Source organism: Falco peregrinus, chromosome 19 (genome assembly GCF_023634155.1).
Source record: "Falco peregrinus isolate bFalPer1 chromosome 19, bFalPer1.pri, whole genome shotgun sequence".
Taxonomy (NCBI): Eukaryota; Metazoa; Chordata; class Aves; order Falconiformes; family Falconidae; genus Falco; species Falco peregrinus.
The window spans coordinates 1,938,494-1,965,323 of record NC_073740.1 but is presented as its reverse complement, the minus strand read 5'-3'; the positions used below and the strand labels follow the sequence as shown (position 1 = coordinate 1,965,323).

General features: G+C 49.3%; 2 protein-coding genes across 9 annotated transcripts in view; one reads left to right on the top strand and one right to left on the bottom strand.

Annotated features, from left to right (window-relative positions):
* The window catches only part of SCN8A (sodium voltage-gated channel alpha subunit 8), a 62,212-nt gene extending 36,144 nt beyond the window's left edge, over positions 1-26,068 (bottom strand). For 4 of the 8 annotated variants that reach the window (XM_055791979.1, XM_055791983.1, XM_055791978.1 and 1 more), the window contains exons 1-3: positions 19,491-19,596; positions 8,204-8,533; positions 639-756 (exon numbers count right to left, since the gene is read on the bottom strand). In XM_055791979.1, the coding sequence (XP_055647954.1) occupies positions 639-756; positions 8,204-8,479 (394 nt within the window). In that variant the 5' untranslated portion in view covers positions 8,480-8,533; positions 19,491-19,596. Of the gene's footprint in view, positions 1-638; positions 757-8,203; positions 8,534-19,490; positions 19,597-25,585 lie in introns of those variants that run through there. The other 4 variants (XM_055791984.1, XM_055791985.1, XM_055791981.1 and 1 more) reach the window with 3 other exon arrangements.
* On the top strand, positions 21,939-26,268 carry LOC101910655 (putative methyltransferase-like protein 7A). Its single transcript, XM_005241649.3, has 2 exons — positions 21,939-23,345; positions 24,858-26,268. Exons 1-2 carry the CDS (start codon positions 22,851-22,853, stop codon positions 25,092-25,094), a joined length of 732 nt encoding a protein of 243 aa, XP_005241706.2. The 5' UTR covers positions 21,939-22,850; the 3' UTR covers positions 25,095-26,268.
* The last annotated feature ends 562 nt before the right edge of the window (positions 26,269-26,830 follow it).

Here is a 26,830-nt window from a genome sequence, read left to right as displayed (position 1 = left end):
TTAGAGGAGCCTCTGAAACAACAAACAAAGGTGTTTTCGTTTTAGAGTCGCTTCCTAAAAATAAATAAATAGAGGGCAAAGCAGCTCAGTCAATATATTACTGTTGGGTTGGGTTTTCCTCTCCTAAGGACACATGCCAACGATGACTCCGAAGCTCTCAGAGCTGTCGGAAGCCCGGCAGCGGAACATTCTAGAACAGCCTTGCCATTAGAAGGAAGTTTGAGGGATGCCAAAAGAGCAAGGAATCAGTCAGCCCCTAATTAACACAAAGGTATCTTTGGCTCCTTCTCCAGCTAATAATTTTATTTCACCATTTTAGCAGCTAGATCAAGCTCAAGTCCTCTTCACTAAGCGTAACCTTAAATCGTACCTGTCCCAAAATTTATGAATGCACTGATGGAAAAACGGGCACGGACAGGTACGATTTAGCAGGGAGAATAAATAAAAGTTTTCTTGGTTGGATGTACCTATTTGAATGAATTTTTCTCATTCAAAAAAAAGCACATTTTAGCGGCCAGCCCAACTTCCCCAGGCTGTAATTCAGACCCGCTATTTGAACCGAGCAGGCAGACAACCGCCGAGAGATTTTTCCACCAACATACAAAGGTGAAAAGAACTCCCGTCATCAAAAGGATATGAATGTATCAAAATTTTAATAGCTATTCTTCTAAACAGATTAAAAGGACTTAAAATGTACAAGGCAGGTGTGGCACTAAATCGGAAGAGTGTTTTCCCTCTGTTTAGTACTACAAAGGTCTGTGGAGAAACAAAGAAAAAGAGAGAGAGAGAGTTAATGCATGAAAATCAAAGCATGAATTGTACAAAAAAAGACGAACTTCCATGGTTAAAAAATAGCATTTTCTGCCTTTTTTTTTTTTTGAAGGATTATCTCCTTTCTGAAGTTCCCATTAGGGTAAAACATACCTACTGGTACATCATGAATAATTCTACTCAAAACCATCAATTTTCCCAGACACCTCAGAGGAGCAGAAGCAAAATCTCCCATCCCAGAGCGCACAGTGCCAGGGTGGAAGCGCTGTCACCCCTATCTAACAGCTAAGAACCGAGGCCCAAAGCAACTCAGGACCACAAATTCAGGAGCAGAATTGGCAGGTGAACCCGGGGTGGCTGCCACTGCCCGAGAGCATCTTTACGGCACCGCGTCGGCGTAGCCAGCGGCTCCTTCCCAAACCTCGCTAACAGCTACCGCCAGCCACCGCGCTTTTTTACATGGGAGCATCTCACTGGCGAAGAAAGACGGGACAGGTGAGCAGCAAGAAAACGTCACGGTGGAGCCCCCCCCACCCCCCAGCAGACACAAGTCAGACACCCATCGCCCCCAGTTTTGAGCCCATTCCACATCGCTGCGCCAGCTCCAGAATCACGCGCTCTCGGTGCCTTTTAATTAGCAAGATGTTAAGTTTTTCTACTTTCTGCGGAAACCTGTGGAATGAATCATGGAAACGTGAGGCAGGACCGATCTCAGCTCTCCATCCCCAGCTTGAAAATACAGACCCGCTCTTTCATCTCCCCGCTAGTGAACACACATCTCAAAAAGCACTGGGAAAATCACCCACAGCCATCTGGCGAGGCAAAATTAGAACCGTGGTTGCTTCATACCAGCACACTCCATGCACCTACCGCTCGAAGAAAAAAAAAAAAAAAGGGAAAGAAAGAAATAAACGAAAAAGAAAAAAGAAAAGCAATTTGTGTGCACTGAAAAGCCAAAGCTTTTTCCCTGGCACCATTCTCCCATTCCCTCTGGGATGCTGCAGCATCGGCGAGGCAGGATGAAACCCAGGGGGGTGCAGGGGGATAGAGCAAAGCCGGACTCGCCGCAGGCTCGCTCCCCAGCACCAGCCCACCGTTTGGCACAGCCCCCAGCCTCCCGGAGTCCGACACAAGGGAATCCACGAGGGCTTTCTGCCAACGCAGTCACTGTGCTTCCCCAGGAGACTCACTCTTCCGAAATTTGTCATTTCCCTCCTAGGAAGTGAAACAACGTCTTCGAGCTCGTTTGGCTCAATTAGACCATTGAGCAGTAAATTATTTGAAAAGGAAATCAAAATGAGACTGTGGTTCAGCTCCGAGAAAGATTAGTTAGCGTAACCACTAATGCATCTCGCAACAAAAGCACTTTAAAGATAACCCTGGACAGCTCTGAAATTGCAGCATCAAGCATTTATGAACAGATTACCTTGGCATCTAATAATATGCTAAAAGGCCGTTAAGGTTTTCAAAAGTGTGGATTACAGAGTGGTCAAGGGACACCCAATTGTAAGAACCAGCTGTCTCTCCTTCCCAGACACCACAAACTTTCCGGGACTCACAAAACATTAATTTTAAAATCTTTTCTATCACCATCCCCTGTGGAGGCTTCGGAGCAGGATCCCCATCGCGCTGGGATGCTCACGGGCTTCGGTCGCGTCCTTAAGCAGAACACGGAGCTCTCAGCTCTCCCACATCTTTTTGAAGCCCTGACATCCCTGTCATGACCGTGCTGCACAGTGTCCAGCTCGCCTTGTGCCCACGTAAAGGCAGAAATTCCCTCCCAAAGCCCAGGCGGTGCTTCTGGGAGGTGGCTCCGTTTCATGGTGCCTCCATTTCCACACGGGGAAAAGATCTCTGGCCAGGAGCCCCCTGGTTTGCTCAGATCCAGCTCAGCCAGCAGCAAAACCATCCTGCCGAGACGTAACCCAGCGCGGAGCTTGGAGCGGTACTGGAAGAGCCAGGCTCAACTGGAGAAGGAAGACACAAAGCCCTCGGCATGGAGGGTCCCAGCTGGTGGCCTGGGCACACTGGATGGCTTACAAGGGAACACGTTTCCAAGGGCTCTTTCAGCAGGATCGACCCCGAATTTTGGCATTCCCTGTTGTTTTCACCCAACGATCAGGGCAGCTGCCTCCCAGCCCTGGACTCCACATGCTGCTGGCCAGCTCAGCCCTTTGTCTGGGATGGGACCTCACCTAAGGCAGCTCTGTGTTTTCCCTTCCATGCTTTGCCTGGCTTTCTCTTTCTAGACCATAATGAGTGTTGAAATTATCCCTCTCTATAAAGCCCAACAACCACCACAGCACTAAGGTCCCAGTACATCCCAGTCTGCTCATCAATTCCAAGATCCGTGGCTCTGGTTCTCCCGCGTACCTGATAAAATCCTGGGTAAATCTCCGCTTGGCCTCCTCAATAGAAAGAAAAGCACAAAAGCCAAAAAGCATTTGGCAATTTCAAACCTTAACCTGAGGGGGGGTGGTTCTTGATGCTGTTGACATATTAAATCTCCATTTCAAAATGGCTGCACGCTCTTAAAACATTTGCTGGTTTGGGTCCAAGAACATCCTTAAGCCCTTTTTAAGATCTCGAAAGGCAGAGACAGGGATACCTGGCAAAAGGCATTTTGCAGCCGCTCACGGAGAGAAAAAAGTCCGGCTGAACTTTCCAGAGTCTCTGTTTGTTGGTAAAAAGTGGCAAAAAAGGCTCCGTCCACGTTGGTTTTCCAAATGTTGGCTGGGAACCTGCGCTTTGCAGAAGCCTTGGAAAAGAGCTCTCGTAGAAAAAGAAAAGAGAACACAAAAAAGGGAAGTCTTCTCTAAACCCACTGGCAAAACTCCAGCAGGACAGAAGCCATGCCGGAGAGCAGGACAGAACTGACCAAGGCATGGCAAGAAGCATCCCGGTCACACGAGGGTTTAAACCGCTCCTGCTTCACGCAGGTTTTGCATTAAGCAATTCTGTAACGGCGGAGAAGCGAGGAGGAGTGGGCAGGAGACTGAAGAAGAAAAGAGCTTTACCACCAGCCTCAGAACATATGGAACCAGGTTCCTACGGCAGCAGTGTGACGACTGCCTTACTCCCGACGTTAAGCAAGTTTCTGATGACACCCTGAGCAAGCTACTTCCACGCAGCTATTTTCAAAACGAATTTCCAGGGAACGCTGGCACCCTGGAGGCTGGAAAAGTCTATACGGAATTAAACGTCAATGCAAAAATTTTTTTCGAGTCGGTTTTGGCTCACAGAGGTGTACTGCCTCGAACAGAAACCACATTATTTACTTTTCCATCCCCTAAAAAAGGGGACAAATTTATTCTGGCTTAGTGGCTTCATCTTCAGCACTGAAAAGCTTACGGGGAAAAAAAAAAAGTACCTGCCACATTTTGCTGTTGTTTTAACCTCTTGTTTCAAGCCCAACATCGGAAAAACCCTTGACATTTTCTGAAATCATTCAATAAAACATTCCTGAAATATGTCTTCTAGAAAACAGATATTGCTTAAGACGCAATACTGAGGAACTGATCTGGATTTAAGCCTTAAGGACATCACAATCTGCAAGCGCAAGGAAATTCATTCCGCCTCGGATGTGGAAACGATCCTCCCGTTTTCCACTGGTCACCAGTGGGCTGCGGCTGTGGAGGCGACCAGCAGGGACCCTCTGGCCTGCTGGTCCATGCTGTGCTCAGCACACCCTGGCTGTGGCAGGGAAGCCCTACGTGCCACGGCGTTACACCTTGCCTCCCATCGAACAGCCAGAAAGGAGCGGAGAAGACGATGGACAGGGATTACAGTCCCGTTTCTTCATTCCATCCTGACAGCAGGGAGGGTGGAGGAAGGGCACGCTCCCTTTCCCCTTTAAGCCTACTGGAAAGATGGAGTGGAAGAAAAAAACCCCAACATTAAACACACAAGACCTGGAAAAGGTCTTTATTTTTGCTTCTTTTGGCAAAGGCATTGCTTTTGGAAATAAAAGGCTGATTTCTGAGATGGTCCCAATTCTCCCCTCTGTTTCAGTGACTTCAAATGCAAAACCCATGAACGGCGTCAGGACCTTGTCTTACGGAAGCCAGGAGCCACGAGTCCCTGACGCACATGCTAGAGCCAGCCATGCCTCCTGCTGGCCGCCCTCGCATCCCTGCCATCATCCCAGGTCCAGGCAGCCAAGGTGACATTCTGGACCGGGAGGGCCCATTTCCAAACCCTGCATGTGACTTGACGGAGTTGCAAGTCACTCCGCTGGCACGTACAGGCGAGAAGGATCCTCAGGTGCTCAGCAGCAAGCTATAGGTGACCTCCAGACAAGCCCACTAGGATCTACAGCCAGCCCTCTACCACCGCAGGGTTGATTTTTCCATTGCCATCCATCCACCTAAGCTTATATATCATCTCAACTCCCAGAATATTCAGGGATCTTCTACTGCCTCGCCAACGGAGCCATCGTCGGAGCGCTACCACCGTTACCCGGTGCTGCAGCAAGCAGGAGATTCATACCGAGTGAAATGGAAGTTGGTCGAGGAAAACGGTCCCAACCTGGGAAAAGTCATGTTCAGTGGGGAAAAAAAAAGGCAGGCGGTTGTTTAGTAGGAGCGCTAGCCTAGGCCGTAAATGGAAAAGAAGGAAAAAGGGGCTCAAAAAATGGAAAAGCATTAAAAAAATAGAAACACTAATAAGGCTGCAGAAATAAAAGAGGGTGATGGTCCCCACCTCTTGCTTAAGCCAACACCAAAGGAAGACGCAACTACAAGGCAACCAGCTGCTCTGCTGTCATTGCTAGGGATGCTTAGATCGGTGCCTTTCCTCAATTTTGTTTGCACACAGAAGTTCATGCACCTGTCTTTTGTTGGTTTTTTTTTTAAATTTAAATGTTCCAGGTTTCCACAACAAATATCATGGGCAAGTATTGCTTCTGCCACATGCTTCAGGCCAGGAATTGGAAGGTGATTCCTATTTGCAAAACAAAGATTCGTGAAAAAATTCTCCCTGGTACTCACCTAAAGGCAAAAAGGAGCTAAATTAGCTCCCAAATCTGCTATCTGCGAGCAAACGGACATCCCTAAGAGTCACTACTCCCATTTTGCAAAATCAAACAGAGCAAAGAGAAGCAGCTCGGACAAAACCATCGCTTGCAGGGCACAGAACCCAGGAATTTTGACGCCCTCTGTAGCACAGGTCCCTTTCTAGGTCACACTGTTTCTCCTTTCAATATCAGTTACCAGGCCACTGGGAAGTTCAGCTTCTCAGTTCAAACGCAGTTTCAGTTTTCTTAGATCAACCAAGAGCACCGCGTCCTACCGCAAGGAAAAGCCACCAGCTGATGTGTTCCTACGCACGCTTTACGTCCAGCTTTAAAAGAAAAGACTTATGATGCAAAGCCTTCTGGCAAATGCTGGAGAGAGGGGGGGGGAGAGAAAAAAAAAAATCTTGGAAAAATGCCCATGATTCAAGCAGATTCACAGTTCCCGATGATTCAGAGAAGGGGCCTTTTTTAATGGCCTTAAGAAAAAATAATTATTTGCGGGAAGTCACTGCCTATTTGAAGCAGCAAAGAAGTAGCACGCACCTAAACTATCGTCGTACCGAAGGGGATGAAAAGAAAAGAGGCGGTGAAATGCTAACCCGGCGTTTATGGGAAGAGTGAGGCTCTTTGCACACGAACAGCATGTCCGAGGCTGGTGGGGTTGTGCCAGTTGGTGTCCCATCTCCAGAACCTTCCCCTCCATCGCTTGGCAGCTCCGCCTGGCAGCACACTGGCCAAGGGATCCTGTTGGAACGCACAGTGCCCTTCTGCAGACATGGCAGATGCCTTTGACACTGGGCACGTGCCTTATTTTTCTCAAAAAATGATTTATTCCATGCTGGGAGGGAAATAGGGAGAGGGATGGAGCTAACGGGGTTCCCCTCTGCCTCCTGCTTCAGGTGGGACGTTGAGACAACCAAGGAGCTTCTGCCCAGCTTTCCAGGACACGGCAGCGCCCACCGCCCTCTCAGCACCGCTCTCCTACCTCCGCTGGGAAAAATACGGCCCAATTCTCCTGCACACACTGTCCCTTCAACCACACGAGCACCACAAGAGCACCAAACACTCCCACTCGGATTTGCAGCAACATTTCACAGCACCTCCTTTGCTCAGGCGCAATCAACAGGGTTGATGCTGGGAACTGCTCTTCAGCCACGTGTCTCCTCCTCGCGGCCTGCCCGCGCCACAACCAGGCAACACCGGATTTGTTTGATCAAAAGAAAATATTTCTTTAATGAAGAGAAGATATTTCTGAGGGATAATGTAAGCCATCTTCTCACTGGCAACCTCAGGTGTCAATGTTCTTCCGTAAGTACAACATCCACCTGGACACCACCGATCCGCCTGGCATTCCACATGTACACAAGCACCGTATTTCGAAGCCCTGTGCCGAGCTGGTACCAGTACTCCCAGCGCCACCAACACAACAAATAAGCATTAAACTCCCTAATGCAAACGCAGAAAAGAACAATCAGTTATACCCAACGCTGGCAGCAAATTCGGTTGATTCCACGCAAATAACACCCTGCCAGTCACAGAATCGCTTCTGAGTGCGACAAGGAACGTCTGCCCCAACACGAAGGCAGAAAATGTTTTGTTCCCTGTGCCAAGTTGCTGATTTGACGTGACTGCCCGAGTTCTGAATGGTCACATCACAACTGCTGTCACACCCGCAGTCAAACCTCCAGCTTCTCAAGTGGCACAGCCAAGCCTGGAGTCAGAGCCGGTAATTATCTCAGCTTATCCAAATTAAAGTTCTAGCAAAGAAAACAATGAAATTAAACAGTAGAAACAAGCCATGGCTTTAAGTCATCTAGCCTTTGAAGAAAACCAGTGATCATGCTCTTTCTTATTTCACCAGCAGAAGACCCCTCCCCTCCAATTCCAGCACAGCGTTTGCTTGCTCACCACTTCCCTCATGACACCATTTCTTTACACACCCACAAACGCCTCCCGCCCTATCACCTTAATTCCACAGACAAATATTTTTAAAAATAAAAATTACCAAGATGAAAGCGGCTTAATTAGTTTATCTCACTTCTTTTTGGGGCATGATTCCACGTCCGGCTGGTTCGTAACGGTAAAATTCAGACTGAATTCCATGCAAGTAATGAAATACACACAGTTAAAACCGTTATGGTTACCTCTCCATTAAATTCTTCTTATTGCCCTCACGGTTAAAATCGGCACATTAGCACAACTTTATCTATTTTTAATTTCCAGACCTTGTTCTCCCAACACCATCCAAGCAGGTGCTTAAAGGCTGATCTCTATTAAACCTCAAAGAAAAATATAGAACACACAAAGCAAACAAGCCCCATCCAAAGACTCCACTCTTTGTCTTCTACTCAAACCATACCCAAACCTGAAATTTCCTAAGAAAAAGGCGGTTTAGCGACTTCTTTCTTGCAGACTCACTTTCTGGGTCATGTAATAAGGGTCAAAGTCCTCCAGCGGTACAGCAACCAGGCCTTTGGGGATGTCCCCGTAGATGAAAGGCAAATTCTTCCCCGCCTCAAGGTCACTGTTTGGTTTTGGTTTGCTGTCTTCATCGTCATCCCGGTGGCTGCTGTCTTGCTTCGACCGCTGCTTCCTTTTCAATTCTGCGATGTGTTTCTCAATGTTAGCCAGAGACTCCGGAGTGAAGGGTTTAAAACTATCAGGGCCCGGTGGTGCGAGCAGCCGTGCTGCCATCTTTTCATCCTGCAGCAGCTTCTTTAGTGATGTTGCACCCCGGACAGGTCAACTCTGCAGGGGAGCAAAGAGCACAGGCAGAACAAAGTCAGTCACTGCACGCACAGGCAGACAAGCACGCGGCACCCGAGAGCCAAAAGCAACGCCGCGCTTGGCGTCCTCGGACCCCCAGCACAAGCTACGGCAGATGCACGTCGGGGCTGGACCTGCCCATCACCCCACACACATCGGCCAGGTTCTCCCCAGCACCCCTGGCTCTGCAACACCCACCCTGCGCTGGGTGCCCCCTGGGCCCCCCCGCCACCCACCCAGACTACAGAACCCATTCAGAGAAGCAACTTTAGCAAAAAAAGAGTGTTTTCCTGCAAAACTGAGTCTACCGGGCATTGCTCTCCAGCAACCTGGTTATTAGCCAAAAATTCCAAGTGGGATGCGATCGCAGGGTGAGGATGAGGTGTTCAGCCTCGGGACACATGTCCCCCCTGCTACCAGCGAGGCATGCGGCGTGGTGATGCTGCAGCACCGCACAACGGAACAGGGATGCGGGGCTGGGCTCACGGGAGAGCGCGGCGACCAACACGCGCGGAACATGCCGACTTCTTTTAAAGAACCCACACGCTCCTTCGTGTCCTATCGGATATTACTGCAGCTAAGGAGAAATTTCCTTAATAACTTCGGTGTGCGTGGGACTAGGTGTGCCAGGGAGCACCCCGAGCGCTTCTGGAGGCAGCACCAAGACCCTGGTAGGCTCCGCTTCTACACCGCATCTCAGCTACGGGATGTCACATCTCACCCTTTCGTTTAACATCTATCTAATTAGCAGGGGGGTTCCACTCATTTCAGGCCCTACGAGTGAAATAATGTCAAAAGACAAGTCTGACAGTAATTCCTGAAAGTTAAGGTTCTAGAATACCACGGGTTAGATGCGGAGTTGTCTTTGCATCAGATGCAACGTAAAGGTCAGATGCAAACGCCAACGTAAAAATCAGATGTAAACGTAAAAAAAAAATAATAAAAAATGCAAAAGCGCTTGTCCACAATAAAAAGGAAAGGGAAGCAGATGAGGCACAGCCAAGGGAACCCTCACAGAGCTTCCAACCCACCAAGGAGCATGGGCTTCTGACAGGATTTTACACTGTCCCCACAAAGGAGCGGAGCCGCGCGGATGCTCGCTTCCCTGAATCCAGCCGCCTACAAACCCTCTGCAGCTCCGCACCTGGTGCCAAGCTCTCGCTCGAGAACCAGCAGCAAGAATATATTGCATTTCTGAGCTCCTGGTACCTCTTTCAAGCTTTTCCACACTCCAGGAAGAGGCCAAGAGAGGAGAGGAATTCCAGCAACCCTGCACTGATGCAACGGCACTGCAGTACTGCAGGTTGGAATACAACCCAGCCCCGGCACGGCTTGGCACTTTGGGGAGCAACCAAACACCAAAGTGGCAACGAATTCCAGAGGAAAGGCAAAATAACCACAGGAATACAGCACAGAAACGCGATCAGGTCCCTTAAAGTAAGGAAAAAAAAAAAAAAGAGCATCAGGAAGGTCAGTTTAAGCCAACACGCACAGAGCATCAAAATATGTATTAAAGGTTTGGGATCTCCAAAAGCAGAACGACTTTCAAATTCCTTGAAAACTATGATACGGGACGGCATGGTTAAAATTCAGGTATTTCAGCACAGGGTTTGCCACCAACGGTCTGCACAGCCCCTGGCTTTGGAGACTGTGCTGTATGCACATGGGAAAAGCTCCCAGGAGCCAGAGACATCACAGGAATGATGTCCCGCTCCCATCCATACCGATGAGCTGGGAGACATTCCTCAACCTCAGCAACCGGCACACTCCGAACCCAAGAACCACAACCTTCCATGGACTGCAGCAGACTTCATCAATAAATACAGCACAGAAATAAGAGTCCTTTTTTTTAAGACTACCTGGAGATGCCAGCCTTTAATACAGCACCTGGGGTATTTCCAAAAAAATAAAACCAAATAATACCTGTGATATTTAAAAAAAAAAACAACCCAAATAATACCTTGGGTATTTAATAAAAGCACAAATCAAATAATACCTGTGGTAATTAAAAAAAAAAAACCAACACCAAACAAATAATACCTAGGGTATTTTAAAAAAGAAGTCAAATAATACCCAAGGTATTTAAAAAAAAAAACAAAAAACAAATACCTGGGGTATTTCCAAAAATACCCAAATAATACCTGGGCCATTTCCAAAAGCCAGACCACCCAGTGCAAACTGTCCCTCCAAGCCACTTCCCATTATTCCTTGCTTGGCTCCAGCCCTGGCACTGCCATTTACACGCATCCCCAGGGCTCCAATTCACCGGCACATCCAAAGCTGCGCCACACATGTAGGACTTCATGATGCATCCGTCTCAGGTTTTATTTCGGAAAGCCAAAAAAACTTAAGGATACATCTCCCTCCTGTAACTCCACGGGTTGGGATTCTTTTCATATGAACTTGGACCAGGTTATTTCTAGAGTAATCCAATAAAAACTCAAAAAAGGTGGCAAAAAGGGGAGAGAAAAGCCAGTATCTTGGTCACGTTATCTCTAGAAACATCACAGAATAGCCTGCTGATATTAAGGAAAATTAATTTATTCTATTCTTGCAGCATTTGCATGCATTTAATTACCAAATTTCCCACATACTGTGAAACTATATAGCAGCATTGGGGATGTGGTCTAATTGAATGGCACAGATAAATATGTAAGGCCTGAATTTAGAAACCAAAGTAGCTCAGGGACACAGCATAAAAAAAAAAAAAAAAAAAAAAGGAAAAAAACCGAAGGCACAAATGAACGCCTGATTTGTATGCACAATTACACAACCGGCAACTGGAAGCAACCAACTAATCTGCTAAGTGGGTATTTAAAAAAAAAAAAAAAAAAAAGACACGAACCAAAACCAATTTAAAAAAACAAACCAAAATAACCTAAAAAACCAGCACATGTCCTCAGTTGCACATCACAGTGGTTTTGCAAAGATCCGGACCATTAATAAATCACGAGACGCTTTGATGCGACAGCGATAAAGCAGGCGAGCAGCCTGCCTCGCCGCGTACTCCACGCTGTTCCGCTGCCCCACTCTCGGCAGCAGCTGCTCTTGTTTCAACGTGGTACTTACTCGTCGGGCTGATGCGATGCTCACTTAATATCCACATGTAACAGCACCCCGCGGCTTTCCCTCCCTGCAAAGTTCTTCCCTGCCCGGACACTTTGTTTGTTTTCCCCGTTAATTATCCCATAGTAAGATAATGGACAAAATTAGGATATAACCTGAAAGGATGGGAATGGAAATATTTATCTAATTCCTTAACTCAGACCTGTATATTGGGTTTTAAATCTTTGCTAGCCCAGCATCACACGTCCTTACGATGCCAAGCCACACCTTGCAGCTCCAACAGCCAGCCCATAACCTTTGCTCAGCACACACATACCTAACTACCCATGATAGTTCAGACAGCTAGTTTTATTTTAAAAAAACCAAAACAAAACTAAACCACACAGACCGACAGTCTGGAATAGAGCCCCACTGAGACCCACAGCATCCCACAACCAACGTGCCCACAGCAAGTAGCAGCGGTTAAAGGTGGGTGTGTGGGGGAGTCCAGTCAATGTAAAACAGTGAGAATAACCAGGATTTCCACTTTCAGGATTCACTGTTTTTCTCAGTAGGAAGAAAGACTCAATGAAAAAAAAATTTCACGTGAGGACACAATAATATTTCCTAAACATCTGTTCAGCATTCACCAAGGAGGGGTTTTGTTGTGTTCATTGGGAAAATGAAGTTTAGACTGCAGGAATGTCTGCTAAAAAAATAAAAAATTAAAAAAGAAAAACAGCAAAAGAATTCCCCCAAACCAGCCACACAGAATGAGGGTGCCAGCACATCTGCTTTTTGGGTGAGTTCAGGCTCCAGTTTGCCTACTTTGGAAAAATTTTCTGCTGTAGAAGCCCGTGTAGGAAGCAGAACCAAGAACTGGTGTTCACTCCTTCCCCTTGCTGCGCGTTTCAATTAGTTATTAAAGGGTATTCAAAAAGCAGCAAGTATTCTCTAATTATTTTTTTTTAATAAACCTACTACTTCAAGACCTTTGCTAAAATTAATCATTATCCACATGTTGATGGAATGAAAAAATATTAAACTATCATCATCTTGGAGATGTCAGGATTCAAGTGGAAAAGTTTCTCTGCAGAGAGCTAGAAAGGGAAAATCATTTGTCCAAGGTCACCTGGAAATCAGTGGCGGAACTGGAAGCCGATCACAAGCACTGGGACTCTCCCAGGCTCCAGTCCCGTTAATAAGGGGCTGTAGGTAAGAGCATCCACCCAGGCATCGGACACGCTCCGCACCCCGCGCTGCCAACTCCACACCCGGGACCGCTCCTCTGCCTCACCAGTACCAGTTCTCCAAGAGCACTGCGCCTCATCCTCATCTCCATCAATAAAGATGCTTCCACACTGGCACATCTGGGCTGCTGAAGCACAGCAGGAGCCGTTCGGCTCTTCCTTCCACCAAAAACCTTGCCAATTCTATTTTACAACTGAGTATAGTCATCTGAGGATATAATGAAATTGGTAAACGCTAGAATTTATTTTGGTTCTTCATGCGGTTCTTCAACCTCTAACAAGAAAACCTTTTTGAAAATTGTGATGAAGACTCCCCGCCCAGGTGGAGTCGAAGAAGAGGGTGGGTGCTTGGCCCATCCATGGCTAATGGCATCAGGAACGACCCAGAGACTTCTGGGGAGGCAGGAATTCATCCAGACACCTGGAGTTTGGTGCACAGGACCCCCTGGGACCAGCTTGTGTATTTACACACACATTTTTCCAAGATCCAAGATTTTACACCCATAAAAATGCTGTACTGAGGTGCCTGGTTACTAAGACTTAATTATTTTTTCTGAATGTTCCCAGCAGTCCATTTACTGGTACATTATGAAATATTCCAATAAATTATTCAAGCTGATTGTCCAAATAAATTAAAAAACACTTTTGAGGCAATATCTTTCCTTTAACACATTTCTTCAGTTACTAATTTTCCAGATTCAGGCATTCACAGCAAGGCTTTGAGTTCCTTTGAGAGTGATCCCTTCTCTCCCAATTTCCATCTCACCCACACAGACACACGCAGGGCTGGGGCAAGAAAGGAAAACCCAGTGTTGATGAACAGCCCCCTGAAATTCTACCTAAAAAGCTTCGAGCCAAACCGAAATAGCCACGCATGAGAAAATCCGGGGCTGGAAATGGCCTTCAGAAGAACTCACCCATCTTCTCCATCTGCAGTAAATCCTGCGTGTCTAAAACCAGCCAATTTTATGAATGAAAAGGTGCAGCAACACAACCGGCCGAGACGCGGGAGGAACCTTCCCTTAGAAAAGCTCTCCTGTCACATTGGATGCTATAAGGTGGAAGGAGAAGGAAATATTTTCACTTTCAAGCAGTATTTATTTTTGTCTTGTGGGGTGTTTTCCCCAGCCTTTGTAAAACATCACAGAAGTTTCCCGGCCACTCGCCTCGGAGCAGAGCTCAAGGGCAGGCTCCGGACAGGGCAGGAAAGTGATGCTCTAAAACAGCAGCAGCAGGACTGAACCTAAACACACACTCCCCTCCAAAGGTAAAAAAAAAATGAACAGAAACGTAGGGAGGAGCAAGCAAAAGCAACAGAAAAATATTAGAAAACAATATTAATATTTAAAGATGCTTTAATACAAAGTTTCTCAAAACTAAAGATCTAGTACTGTCAGCTTTTTTAATCCCTACCAGTAGCAGCATGACTTCTGTAATATCGCTCAGTAAGTTACAAGAACTAAAAATATCTAACCCCAGCCCTCCCGGTCCCTGTTCCCATCACTCCGCGCTGACTGGCATTTACCACCAACCTCCCATAGGAACTTGGGGGTTCACCCAGACCAACCAAGACCTTCAGCTTGCCCTTTGTAAAGCCCAACTCCTGAACCCAGAGTTGTTCAAAATACTTCTTGGGTAAATTTAATCCCTCGTTCAATTCCTGCAGCCTACCAGCGACCTGTGAAATAGGAGCGAGGTAACAGTTATCTTATACGGTAATTCTGGATTCATTTAATGTTGTGGAGCCCTCCAATGGTATGATTACAAATGGTAGAAAGATGGACAAATACGAAAAGGAGGAGAATAAATAACCCTCCTTCTATTTCTCTGCTCTTACACAACACAGATCCCAGAATTTCTGCAATGTTCTGGAATACAACCCATGCAGGTTTGGCGCTTGCCTGAGTTACACTGCCTTCATCCTGTCACCCCCATCCAATTACACAAAAATCCCCCTCTCCTAATGGCAGCTACTCCTAGTTGCCTTAACGTTCCCGTCCTGCTACAGATTTCACCTGCCAGTCACTACAAAGTTCCTCTCCTGCTGAAAATGCCATTGAAACAGGAGAATTCCTTGTTCAACCCCACGTTTTTAGAGCACTTTCCCACTCCAGTGAGATGCGTCTCACGCTGAAGGGCCTGTGGATCACTCAAGGCACATTAAATCACTCAGGTCTATTATTAAATCCACAAATGGCCTAAGGATGAGGTATCCAGCTCCACAACTTCACAACTATAATGCCCGGCTCCTCTGGGTAAGGGTCAGGCTCCTTAGAACTGGTCTGATTCTGAACAATATCGAGCATGGACACCTCTTGGGAAGTCAACACGCCTGGAAATAAAGACAACTTTTTATTATTCCGGTCTTCGGAATAACAATATTGTTTCTATAACTTAACGCTAGACAAGAATGTGGTTTATGTCTGGGCATGCCCTTACCCACGGAAAGAAAACAGTTGTGTGCTTAGCCACGGAAAGAAAAGTTGAGGTGCTGAGAGAAGATCTGTAAGTGATGCATGATGAGCTTTGGCTGCTCTTGTTGAAGCATCCTTCCTCAAAACCCAGCACTGGGAATGTCACCGCAATGGCCAAGGAGAGCGGGATGCTGCCAGTGAGCCCCAACAAGCTGTAGGAGCCCCTGACCCCAAGCAGCACCTCCTCCCTCAGGAGCCAAAGCACGCCCGGCATCCAGAAAAGGAGCAACCGCAGGCAGGGATATTTTATTTAGTTTTAAAAATCCTAGGGGGAGTCCTAGTAAAAATAAGGAACAGTGTACTTATCAAGAGAAAAGAGAGAAAGGAGATGGATTTAGCCATTTTCAGTATTTTCTGCTCCCTACCTGTCCAGCAACAAAGGTTTTATTCACATAACTTTAAGGTCACTACCTGTAAAGTTCATGGTGTGTTATACGCTGTTCCACAATGAAAAATATTACTGCTGCTTTTTTTTTTTTTTTAATTTAAATCCTTCTGGAATTAACTGCTCAGATATTTTATAACCTCCTCATAGCTACCTTTCTGCTAGCACAGGAGCAGTATGAGTAACACGGAACGGGATTTTTAGGTCTTAAATAGCAAGAGTTTTGCCTTTTGAAAGGGCTGGTTTCAGAAAGGTGCAATTTCATCATTTTGCTACAGGTCAGCCCCTGCCGGCTACTCTGCCTGCTTAAAATATCCCGTATGCTGACGTGCTCCATTAGGCAGGAATAACGCTGTGCAGCAGGGTAAGGCCGAGGGAAGAGAAGGCAGAAGTCCTCAAACTTGGGAACAGCCAGCCTTTCGGAAGACAGAAGACCCTGCAAAGTGTTGGAAGTCAAGTCCGGAGTCTGAGCTAATGCCAAGGAGGACTTTGAATCCTGCAGCAGCGAGCCACCCCTCCTCCACCACATCCTCCAGCTCCACCACCATCCACTCCGGGAGTAACAGGACATCGGGGGAAAGCCTGAACGTTTAATTCTTTCTGAACCCCACTAAATTAAAGCCAACGATGCCAAGCTCTCCCCCTTACGACCACAAGCCATCCCACGCAACCTCCTCCCCACGGTTCCTTCAATTATTTTCCCCGTGCTGGTTCCCAGCTCCAGTGCTTTTGTTTTGTTATTTTACCGCACCTTCTTTAATCCAAACCATTGCTTTGAACACAAGAATAAATGATCGATTCCAGTATATTTGTTGATGTCAATGGCAGCTGCAGCTGCTCGGGGAGGAAGGCGATCGATAGTGAATGGGAACCATGTGACCGCATGGACACGGCATGGCCCAGCGTCACATACAGCCTCTCCAGCCATTGAAAAATAGTATCAATTGATATGTAAAGCCACGTCACATCATTCTAACGAAAAAGTACACTAAACAAGCCCAGCAAGCCCACAAATGAACGCAGACATAACGACGAGGGGAAGGAAGAATACATGGTGACTTTAGATTTTCAAGCAACTTCAGGCAACACCGGCTCGGCTTCTGTTTTATTTCACCTCCTTTAACTGAGAACGAAAATACATCCGTGCTCAATTTCCCGCAACACAAAACCTCTTTTCTGTTAGAAACTCTGCTCACAAAATATTCACGTAATTACACTTGTTCCGCCGAGCAGTACAGTATCCATACCATGATCCAGATACAAGCCATCCGCCCCAGCTTATATAACTGGTTAAACTGTAATAGGTCCAGGTCCTTGTCACCCGGGATGAACGGCACTGGAGAAGTGTTGAAATAAGCAAAGGAGCATCACGGAGCCCTCCGGTCACGTTAATTATTTTATTTAAACACAACCGAAGCCAAGGATGGGGACCTCTCGCTACACAGGGATGGAAAGCACAACCAGCCTGGCACCGCGCACTGCCCCTTTGCTCATGGCTCTGACACGCATTAACTCCTCCATTGCTGCGCAGCGCCCGCGGCTACGTGTAGGTTACACGCAGCTTCACCAACTAGACGTAACAGCACCCAGCGCCAGGATGGGATGTGATGTCCCCCCCCACCCCACTTTGAGCTGTCTGCTTCTGCACCCACTGCCGTGCAGGCACGTGGCACTCAACCCCCGTGGGGAGGGGTCTGAGGGGAGCCAGTGGGGCTGTCACTGGGGCTGCCCCCCGCATGTGCCACCAGCACTGCCACCGGCGCTGCCCCCCCCCATACCCCACCGGGGCTGCCACTGGCACTGCCCCCTGCACGCTGCCATCGGGGCACCCTCCGGGGCATCCTCTTGTGTGCCACTATCGGGGCGCCCACCAGCACACCCCACCGGGGCGCCCACCAGGGCTCCCACCAGCCACCCCAGTGGGCTCCCACCTGAACATCCCACTGAGGTTCTCTCTGCACACCCCATTGCCCCCCTGCCCCTGCATACCCCACTGGAGCTCCCCCCTGGCACGCCCCATCAGGGTTCCCCCCCACACGCCACCACTGGGGCTCCCCCTGCACGCCCCATCGGGGTGCCCACCAGCCTGCCGCCTGCCCTGCATCACAATCTCTTCTTAGAGGAGCATCCATCACAAACACGGAAAAATAAGCATCCCTGTGCAAGAACGCTTCCAGGCCCTCTCCATCCAGACTGGAGCCACCACCCGTGGGAAACCACTGCCATACAGCTCCCTTCCCTTTTTGCCTCTAAAGAGATGAGGAGGGGGCAACGTGGCTCCCCCAACACCCTCGCTCTTCAAAATTAAACCTTCCCCAGTGTGAAACGAGGACATACAGGTCATGGGTCCCCGCTGGGGGTGGAACGCTGCAGTGTTGCAAGGACCATGTTCCATGTCTACACATGGCAGAGGCACAACCCGCGCCCCATCAGCTGACACCACCCCCCCCCCCGCCAGCTCCTGGAGGACCCCCCGACGGTCCCCTGGAAATCCAGCGGTGACCAACCAGCCACAGCTGGGATCCACCTCCAAAATCCAGCTCAGGCCCTTGGGAGAAGCCGAGCTCCAGCTCACACACGCTCCCCTTTCCCATCAGACTTTTAGACTTTACCTCGGATCATCTGCAGCTACTGCCGTGGAGCATCTCCTCCAGCTTCCCCACCCCCACATCAGCTGGGCATAATTTGCACCAGAAAGGGGGGAGGGGGGGGGGAGGGGAAGAAGACACCCAGATTTTGCCTAGAAAAAGCTTGGGAATGTGCAATTCCTTCTCCAGAGGAAGGGAAATGTAAAGCACATCTGCCGGGCACGGGGGGAGGATGCAGGAGTGTGACGGTGATGCCAACATCTGGGTCAGCCTGGTACCTCAAAGCCGCCCCACGCATCGCCCCCCCAAAACTGTCCTCCAACTTCCCCCCCCCCCCCCCGCCCCAAACAGCGGGAGGCTGAACAGGAGGGGGAAGGGGGTGGCAGGGGGGCTGCCCGGCTCTGCAGCTAGGGCTGAGGGGGGGCAGCCCCAAGACCCCCCCAAGGAGCCCTCCTCTGCTCCCCCCCCCCAATGCAGACAAAGAGCACAGCCGCCGGTACGGGGCCTGGAGAAGGGCCTCGGGTGGGTGGGGAGGGTGGCCCACCGCTGCGGGCTGAGCGGGGACGCACAGGGGGGCTCGCCCCCACCCCCACCCCACCTCGGGAACGCTGACCCGAGGCCGGCTGGAGGTCTGGCGACCCCCCTCCCCCACGGGGCTGGGGGCCCCCCGGCTGCAGTGGGGTGCGGGGGGGGGGGGAGGGGGGCGGGAAGGGGCGGCTGGAGCTTCGCCCACCCGCGGCAGGGGCCGCCCCGGAGCCCCCGGGCTGCTGCTGGGGCGCGGGGGGCGGCGGGGGAGAGGGGGGGGCAGCACCCCCGCACCCCCTCCCTGAGCGCAGGGTCGGGCATCCAGCGGGGCCAACTCTCCTCCGAGGGGTGAGGAGGGGGAAGGCTCCAGGGCCCCCCCCCCCGCCTGCAGCCCCCCCGCCGCTGGAAGGGGCGGATTTGGGGCAGGGGGCTACCCCAGCCCCCCCGCAGCTGCACCAGCCGTGCCTCCCCACGCGAGCCCAGGACATCGCTCTGCGGCAAACCCCCGCCCGCGGCGGGGGGGGACGGGGGGATGAGTGTGGTGGTGCTGCTGCTGGGAGCGGGGCGGGGGGGGGGGGGGGAGGGATATATGAATTAAAAAAAAAATAAGAAGAAGAATCCGGGGAGCAAAAAGACCCCCGGCACGGGCCCCGCGCCGGGGCTGTCACTTACTGTGGCCGCTGCACTAGCGCGTCTCCCGCAAGGCGTTGCTGGACTGCGGAGGTGGGGGAGCTGCAGGAGGAACTGCGGTTGTCGCCATCTTGGTGCGCTGCCTGCGCTGCCCCCCCCCCCCCCCCCCCCCCCCCGCCTGCCCTCCCCCCTCCCCACCCCCCCCCTCCCCGCACGGCGCGCCGGCCCCTGCCCACCGCCAGGGGGCGGGGGGAGCGCGCCCAAACGCCCGTGCGCGCCCCCGCCGGGGAGCCCCGGTCCCCCCGACCAACCCTACCTTGGGAGGGGGGGGGGACCGGCCCGAAGCCCCCCCGGCCCCGCCGCAGAGCGGTTAAGCACGGCTGGCAGCCAGCGCCTACCGCGATCAGTCGCGATAGCGGCAACTATCGCGGTTCCGGTGGAAAAAAACCCCGCGCGGTTGGCGATGCAGCGGGCCTGGGCGGGAGGGGGCTGTGGCTCTGGAACAACAATTAACGACGACCGCCAAACTTTTAAGCCAACAAAGCTTCACTCATTAGGACCGACCTCGCAATTAAGCGCAGAAGCCCCGTGATGAACACCGAGAGCGTGGCCCAGGCAGGTGTCACCGCCACAGCAAACCCAAAACTTTGGAGCAGCCAAACACTTTTTCCTATTCTTTTTTTTTTTTTCCCTTCATACTTCCAAAGGCCACGGACATCACAGAATGTGTCGCCGCAAAGAGCTCCGTGGCTTCCACCCTGGATTAGCTGGAAACAGGAAGATTTTACAAAATTCATAAATGTTTACGCTGTACGTGCCGTGATGCTCTTTGTCCGGCAGATCCAGGCACTGTACTGGCTTCTTCCCTCTAATTGCCACCGGGGCTAATAGTTTTCTTCTCACCAGTCCTTCCTCAGCGCCTGGCAGGTTTCTTGGGGAGCTGTGGAGCTCCCCCATGCCCAGCAGCTCACCAGAGAGCTGGAACTCTCCCCTGGAATATCGTCCTCACCTACAAGCCTGTCATACACACAGATTTCCATTCTCCCTAGGAAAACAGTGATTAACAGCGCTAATAATCAACCCAAGTTACCCTTCTTCAGTTAAGAGACGATGACTCCTCCTCCTTTATACACAGAATTTATACCTATTAACATTATGCCTATTAATTTATGATGGCAATCTTAGGATCACTTTTTATAGTGACATAGTTCCTGCTCTTCCTAAGACTCTGCCTCTGTTGCTGAAAGAACAACCCGAAACACCGTATTAGGCTGCTGCTTTAGGAAAACAAAACCAAAACAAACAAAATCCACCTTGCAGAAATGTCCTCTTCGCTGAATTTTCAATCTTTGTCCTCTGAGCAAAGCTCTTGGAGTTGTGTGCTGAGCAGACAAGCTAGGGACACAGCGCTGTGCTGGAGAACTCATTTATCTTGCTTTAGAAATGACACAGGAACTAAATCTGCCCTCACTTTACATCGCTGACTTTTATGGGACTACCTTACTGTAACACAAGGGCAGGCGCAACCTAAAAAATGTAGATATCTCAAGCCCTAACTAATCAAAAGCACTTAGATTAAATAAACTGCTACAGAAAGCTGCAGATTCTGAGAAATTTTCAGTCCAAACTGGACCTTCGTTGGCTTGATCGTCCTGCAGATGTGAAATCAGCAGAACTAAACCTACTGAAATACAGGAAAAAACAATCCACTGATAACAAACTGCTGAGAAACAGGGCAGTATCTCCCAAATAGAGAGTGTTTGTGTCCAAACATCAAAGTTAGGTCACACAACACCCGAAAAAATACCTTCCTTACATAGATGTGGGTGCTAGCAGGGTGAAGCACCCAGAGCTGCACCCAGGCAGCGCTGCTGGCAGTGGCCGCAGGGATGGAGATGCAGGAGCACACCCAGGCTTCCAACTAGGGCACCCACAGAGCTGCTGGGAACTGTGGGCACACGGGTCCCTCTGGGGCGGGCTGCGCACCAGAAATACTTTCAAGGACATTCGGGGGCCCCCCAGGGTGTTATTACGGTTTGTGTAAGATATCTTTAAGCAAGGCGCTTAAAGAAATAAATAGGTCAACGCCCTCAGAGCTTGAACGGTGATAACAAAACAAAAAAAAAGTTCCTAATCGACCAGAGTCATCCTAGCACAGCCTAGGAGAGGCTCTATCTCAGACGGGAGGCACGAAGCTCCGCACAGTCCCCACACGGAGTTACGCGTCCGTGGATTGCCCTCTCCACCCTTCTGATCAGCCAGGACTGATCTGGTTCGTTATCCCGATCCAGGTCGATAGGGAATCTTCAGAAAACGCGTGTACACAGAGTCTGAAATTATTTCCAAAATATTCCTTCCTTGTAAAGCAGATAAATACTACAGCTCCTGTTAATGGTTTTGCTTGCCTATAAGCAAAAAAAACCCCCAAAAAACCCACGATAAAACTCCTCCTTAGGTTAAAAGAGAACAAAACTACCCAGAACTCGGGCAACAGAAATTCTGTAATCCTCGCTCTGAACAGTAACTACCTGGTGCTGTGCTGTCTCTTTAAGAAGCGCACAGCTGCTCAGTAAAAAAAAAAAAAATAATCCAAGCTGCTTGATAAGGATACTGCCTTTTCCTTATTCCATCATCACAGCTCTTGCTTCTCCCTTCACCTTCGGTGTGGTGACCTCCGAATTGCCTCGTCAGTTCGCAGGCTTTGCAGAGTATGTCACACAGGCGCCTCTGCAAAGCACACGGGGTGTCTGTGCGTCGGTGACCACGTCCCTTTGCTGTGACAGACACCGGGCAAGCCCAGGGAGGCTAAACCAAAGTGGAGTAGCTGGAATGACCATGGAATTTAAACATATTACATGTGGAGAGCCAGAGGGATTGCTATAGCCTGAAAGATTTCTACATGGTGGGTGCAATCCTTCTGTTATACAAGTGTCCGGGGTTCTTAAGCAAGCTCTGTAGCACCTATAAGATGAGCGTGTACCTAAAGCTGCAGGTTGCTGGGAGAGGGGAGAGACGTGGGGAGAGCCCCCCATTGCAGCTCAGGGCTGCGATGATGCAGCAGTCAGCAAAACCCAACAGCAAACGAACTCGCGAGGTGTGGACGGGGCGTTTCTCCCTGCTGGCAGGCTCCGAGCAGGCAGGCTGCGAGCTTTCCGATTCAACCCGCTGCTCACGCGTTTCCGTAGAGGCGACAGATTCAAAGCCAGCCACACACCAAGGAGCAAAGGCAGCCCCGCACGCTGGTGCTGCGCTCCCCGCTCAAGGTGCTGCCGCTTTAAGAAGGCGCTTGGCACCCGGCCAGACAGACGGGCCAGACAGACGGACACGTACGCATCCGGTTCAGAGGTGGCACTGGCAGCAGCGACGCGAGCAGGGCTGCGTGACAAGCTGCCAGCTCCAAGGATGCTGCTCGGCATCTTCCTCCAGCGATGCATGCAGCTCCTCCTCCTGCCCCTCCACGCACTCGCCTGCCTGGGCTTATGGGACTCCTTCTATAAGAAAGTCTTCCCATATGTCATGGCGAAGGTGACGCTCATCTACAACCGTAAGGTCTACAGGCAAAAACAAGAGCTGTTCAGCAACCTAAGAAAATTTGCAGGCCCTTCGGGGCAGCTCACGCTGCTGGAAATCGGTACAGGCACCGGCACCAATTTCTCGTTCTACCCAGCGGGCTGCCGGCTGACCTGCACCGACCCCAATCCGCATTTCCAAAAGTTCCTTCTCAAGAGCCTCTCGGAGAACCGGCACCTTCAGCTTGAACGTTCAGTGGTTGCTTCTGGCGAGGATCTGCATCAAATACCGGACGGCGCCATGGACGTGGTGGTGTGCACCTTAGTGCTGTGCTCTGTGACCAACATCCAGAAAGTCCTGCTGGAGGTTTTGCGGGTGCTTAGGCTGGTAAGCGGGGGCAGCACGAGGGAGATGGGGGATGCTGATTTGTGTGCCAAGCAGGCAGGAGGTCTGGAGGCCCGGCACACCGCTGTGATTGCCTGGGCAAATGGGAGACGCAGCTACTCAACCCAGCATCCCGGCTCCTGCGCTTGCAGTTGGGCAAGCTGCAAAAACTCCAAGGCTAAAGCTGTTTCAGAAACAAAGAGTAAAAAAACCCAAAACCAAACCCACCACTAAAAAACTCCAAAACACAACCCAGGAGGTGCTGGGAGCTAGGAGGAGGAGGAGGAGGAGCAGGAGCAGAGCGGTACTGGATGAGCAGGATTTACTGCAGTACGATGTGGAATATGGGGAGGGAAGCAGGAAGAAATGTGCAGTGTAACACCAGCAATGATTAACAATTTCAGTACATAGTTGCCATGTGTTTTCTCTAGTGATACTCTTATCTTTAAAACTTACCCAGCTAAGCAGGTATTTTCATTATAATCTAGGGTGATGCTTGTAAAATGCCACATTTGCATACCGCTTGTCTTCTACATGCACTCTTTTTTTCTCAGAATAACTGGGAAGAGTTAAACTTAACACAAATCCTATCCACACAGGGGAGCTAAATCTGTGTAGCTGGTCAGTCTCCATGCGTAAATGAGACTTCAGCCCTGCACATGGCAGAAAACCCAATTAGTTCCTCCAGGCAATCTTGCACACTCTTACAAAGCAAAACCAGGGAAGAGGGAATAAGATCATCCCCAACACGCTCCACTAAGTAGGGGAAGGAGACATCAGGTCTGAACTTTTGACTTCTCTATTTGGCGCCACTGAACAAGTTTCACGGGAAAGATTTGCTTACAATACCAGATTTGCTTTTTATCTGTTATTTACAAACATGGAAAGGCATCGAGCAGATGCGATCAAAGTTACAATTAAACATCAATAGCATTCACGAGACCGACAACAACAGAACTATGACGTAGCACAGATACCGACTGTAGCCCCTCTCCCGCCCTGGGACATGAGATTTCTACTGGCATTAGATTATAAACATTAAGAAATAAACTCTTTTCCTTCCTGGTATGTAGAGTAAGCAAACTGTTTATGCACATTTCTGAGACGAGCAAAAACTGAAACACAAGGAGGTTAGTTTGTCCAAGCTCATGCACGGCAGAGACAAAAAACTGGTGGCAGCGGTTCCTGCTGTCACCTGATTCTGCCTCTTGCACAATCGTCACCCAGTAACAGCCACCATCTTCCACAAAACCACAAAGTCCACAAACGGAGGGACTTTTAGAGACCTCCCTGTTCAAAACAACCCTGACTTTAGCATGCCTAACATCTAGGAAAGGAGGCTGGTCTTCAAGAGAGGTGATAAAAGGCACCAAAAAAAGGTTTTATCACTTTAAAAAGGTGAAAAAAAAAAAAAAAAGTGTTTACCAAGATGGAAAAGATCAAATACTGCATACCTGCATACAGATGTCAACAGTCCTAAGTCTTTTTTTTTTTTTTTATGGCACTGTTTTCTAGGGTGGAGCTTTCTACTTCTTGGAGCACGTGGCTGCAGATCATTCCAGTTGGACCTACTTTTGGCAAAAGGTCTGTGACCCGGTCTGGAAGTATTTTGGAGATGGGTGTTCCCTGAGCAGAGAGACACAGAAGGAGCTGGAGAAAACTAATTTCTCAGAACTGAATTTGAGGCGCATTCGTGTCAAACCTTACTGGATTCCTACTAGTCCTCATATCATTGGGTATGCAGTGAAATAAATGACCAGGAGCCCTGCGGGGCCTCCCTTCAGTACTCCTTTTGTGCTTTATAGAAGGTTTTTCACCCTTGCGGTCAGCCCATACACAGAACAAAAGTATGGAAAACTTCCTGAGCAGCCACAGTTCATTCCAAGCGGGAATCCCATTCTTCCATTGGTTAGGTAGGTTATGTGGATAGAGCTCTGAAACAGAGCTGCAGCACAGGGCCTGGGCAAACTGGAAAGAAGCCTAGGCAACATGTTTCAGTCCAATAAAGAATAAAGGAGGAGTCAGGATCTTGGAGAGCTGAGAAGGGGGAGAGAGAAGAAAGGGAGCAGAAGATACACAGAAGCAAGTACAGAGGGCTAATGTTTTCCTGAGGGCAGAGAATAAAGCCCAGCCCCTAACGTTTCCAATACAGGACACATGCATAATAAATACAGCATCACTACGAGCACTTTCATTTCAGTCTTCCCATTATGAAATATATTTACGAGCAGGCATTCACTCACCCGTGCCAGTGCAAGTCCTTCCTGACAGGACTGTTGTGTATTCAGGGAAGCGCTCGTAACACCACCAGGTCACTTGCCACGCTTCTCACTGGCTGTTAGACGCTAATGCTGTCAGCACAGATTTAACTTGAAACAGCCACCTACAAAGCAAAAAAATGGAATTTCTTTTTACCCTGGGAGAAAATTAGCATTTGTTAAATCAGATGGCAGGGATCTCATCTCCACTGTAAAATGCTACTACGAGAGCAGCCATGTCCTTAGAGCCCTTTTATCATGCTGTAGTAACGTGTTTTAGCTTTGCTTAAACTCTTGCTTTTCTACTCTCCCTCTGATCGGGATCACACCTTAAAGAGCTCTCTTTTAAAAGCCAGGAGTTTCATTAGCAGTGTTTCCCAGTTCAACTCCCCTAGGACACCAAGAGAAGGTGCTGCTGCCTTGGCCACTGTTCAACTTTTCTGTGATTCCCTGCGATATAGCAACGAGGAACTAAAACCTGAAACAGATTACAAGAAACGAATGCATTAATGTCTCTATTTGGTGCTCCATACACATCCAGCCAGTCTACACAGAGAGTAATTCCCCTTGTTCCAATTTGTTTCTCCAATGCAGTTGCCACAAGGTGGAGATATGAGGGTATGGCGACAGAGTTCGTTAATAAAGCAGTCTGTAACGATGCTGCCGTATGCTGGATTTTCTGTTTGCTTTATTACCACTAGAGGGAGGAGGTAACTCATGGGACAACTGGACTATCGGTCACTCAACAAAGTTCTCCAGCGCAATTCCCAACAGAACTGCCTTTATTAGGGACCTTAAGTCCTCCTGTACTAGGCTCACCTGGCGCAGAGCAAAGAAGCGCTAGTGGCCAACCTACACGGCTACCAAATCTTTTGAAAGAGCACTGGCCACTGCAACATTGCAAAGGTATCACAGAATGCATTCAGCGTAGAACAGACCGTTCATTGTTGACTCGAACGTGTGAAGTGACTAAAACCAAGCCATACGCTACTGTATGCAGCAATTACTGAATAAATTGTTTTATCTCTGTTCCATGATTCCCATGAAAGGTCGGAAAGATAATTAAAAAAAGCAACATTGTTCACTGCAAAGGAGCCCGAATGAGCATATCAAAGTATTTCAGGTGTCCATGTAGTGGAAAAACTGAAAGCTTCTGTTGCAGAGAGAGCACAGAGAGCAACTAGCTGACTTGCTTAACCAGCTACTTACAACGGGGTGAAAAATTAAATC

Excerpts from the sequence above, each read along its gene's own strand:
- LOC101910655 (XM_005241649.3), top strand. The coding sequence starts at position 22,851 with ATGCTGCTCGGCATCTTCCTCCAGCGATGCATGCAGCTCCTCCTCCTG. Across the intron at positions 23,346-24,857 it reads TTTTGCGGGTGCTTAGGCTG|GGTGGAGCTTTCTACTTCTT; the intron begins GTAAGCGGGGGC and ends ACTGTTTTCTAG.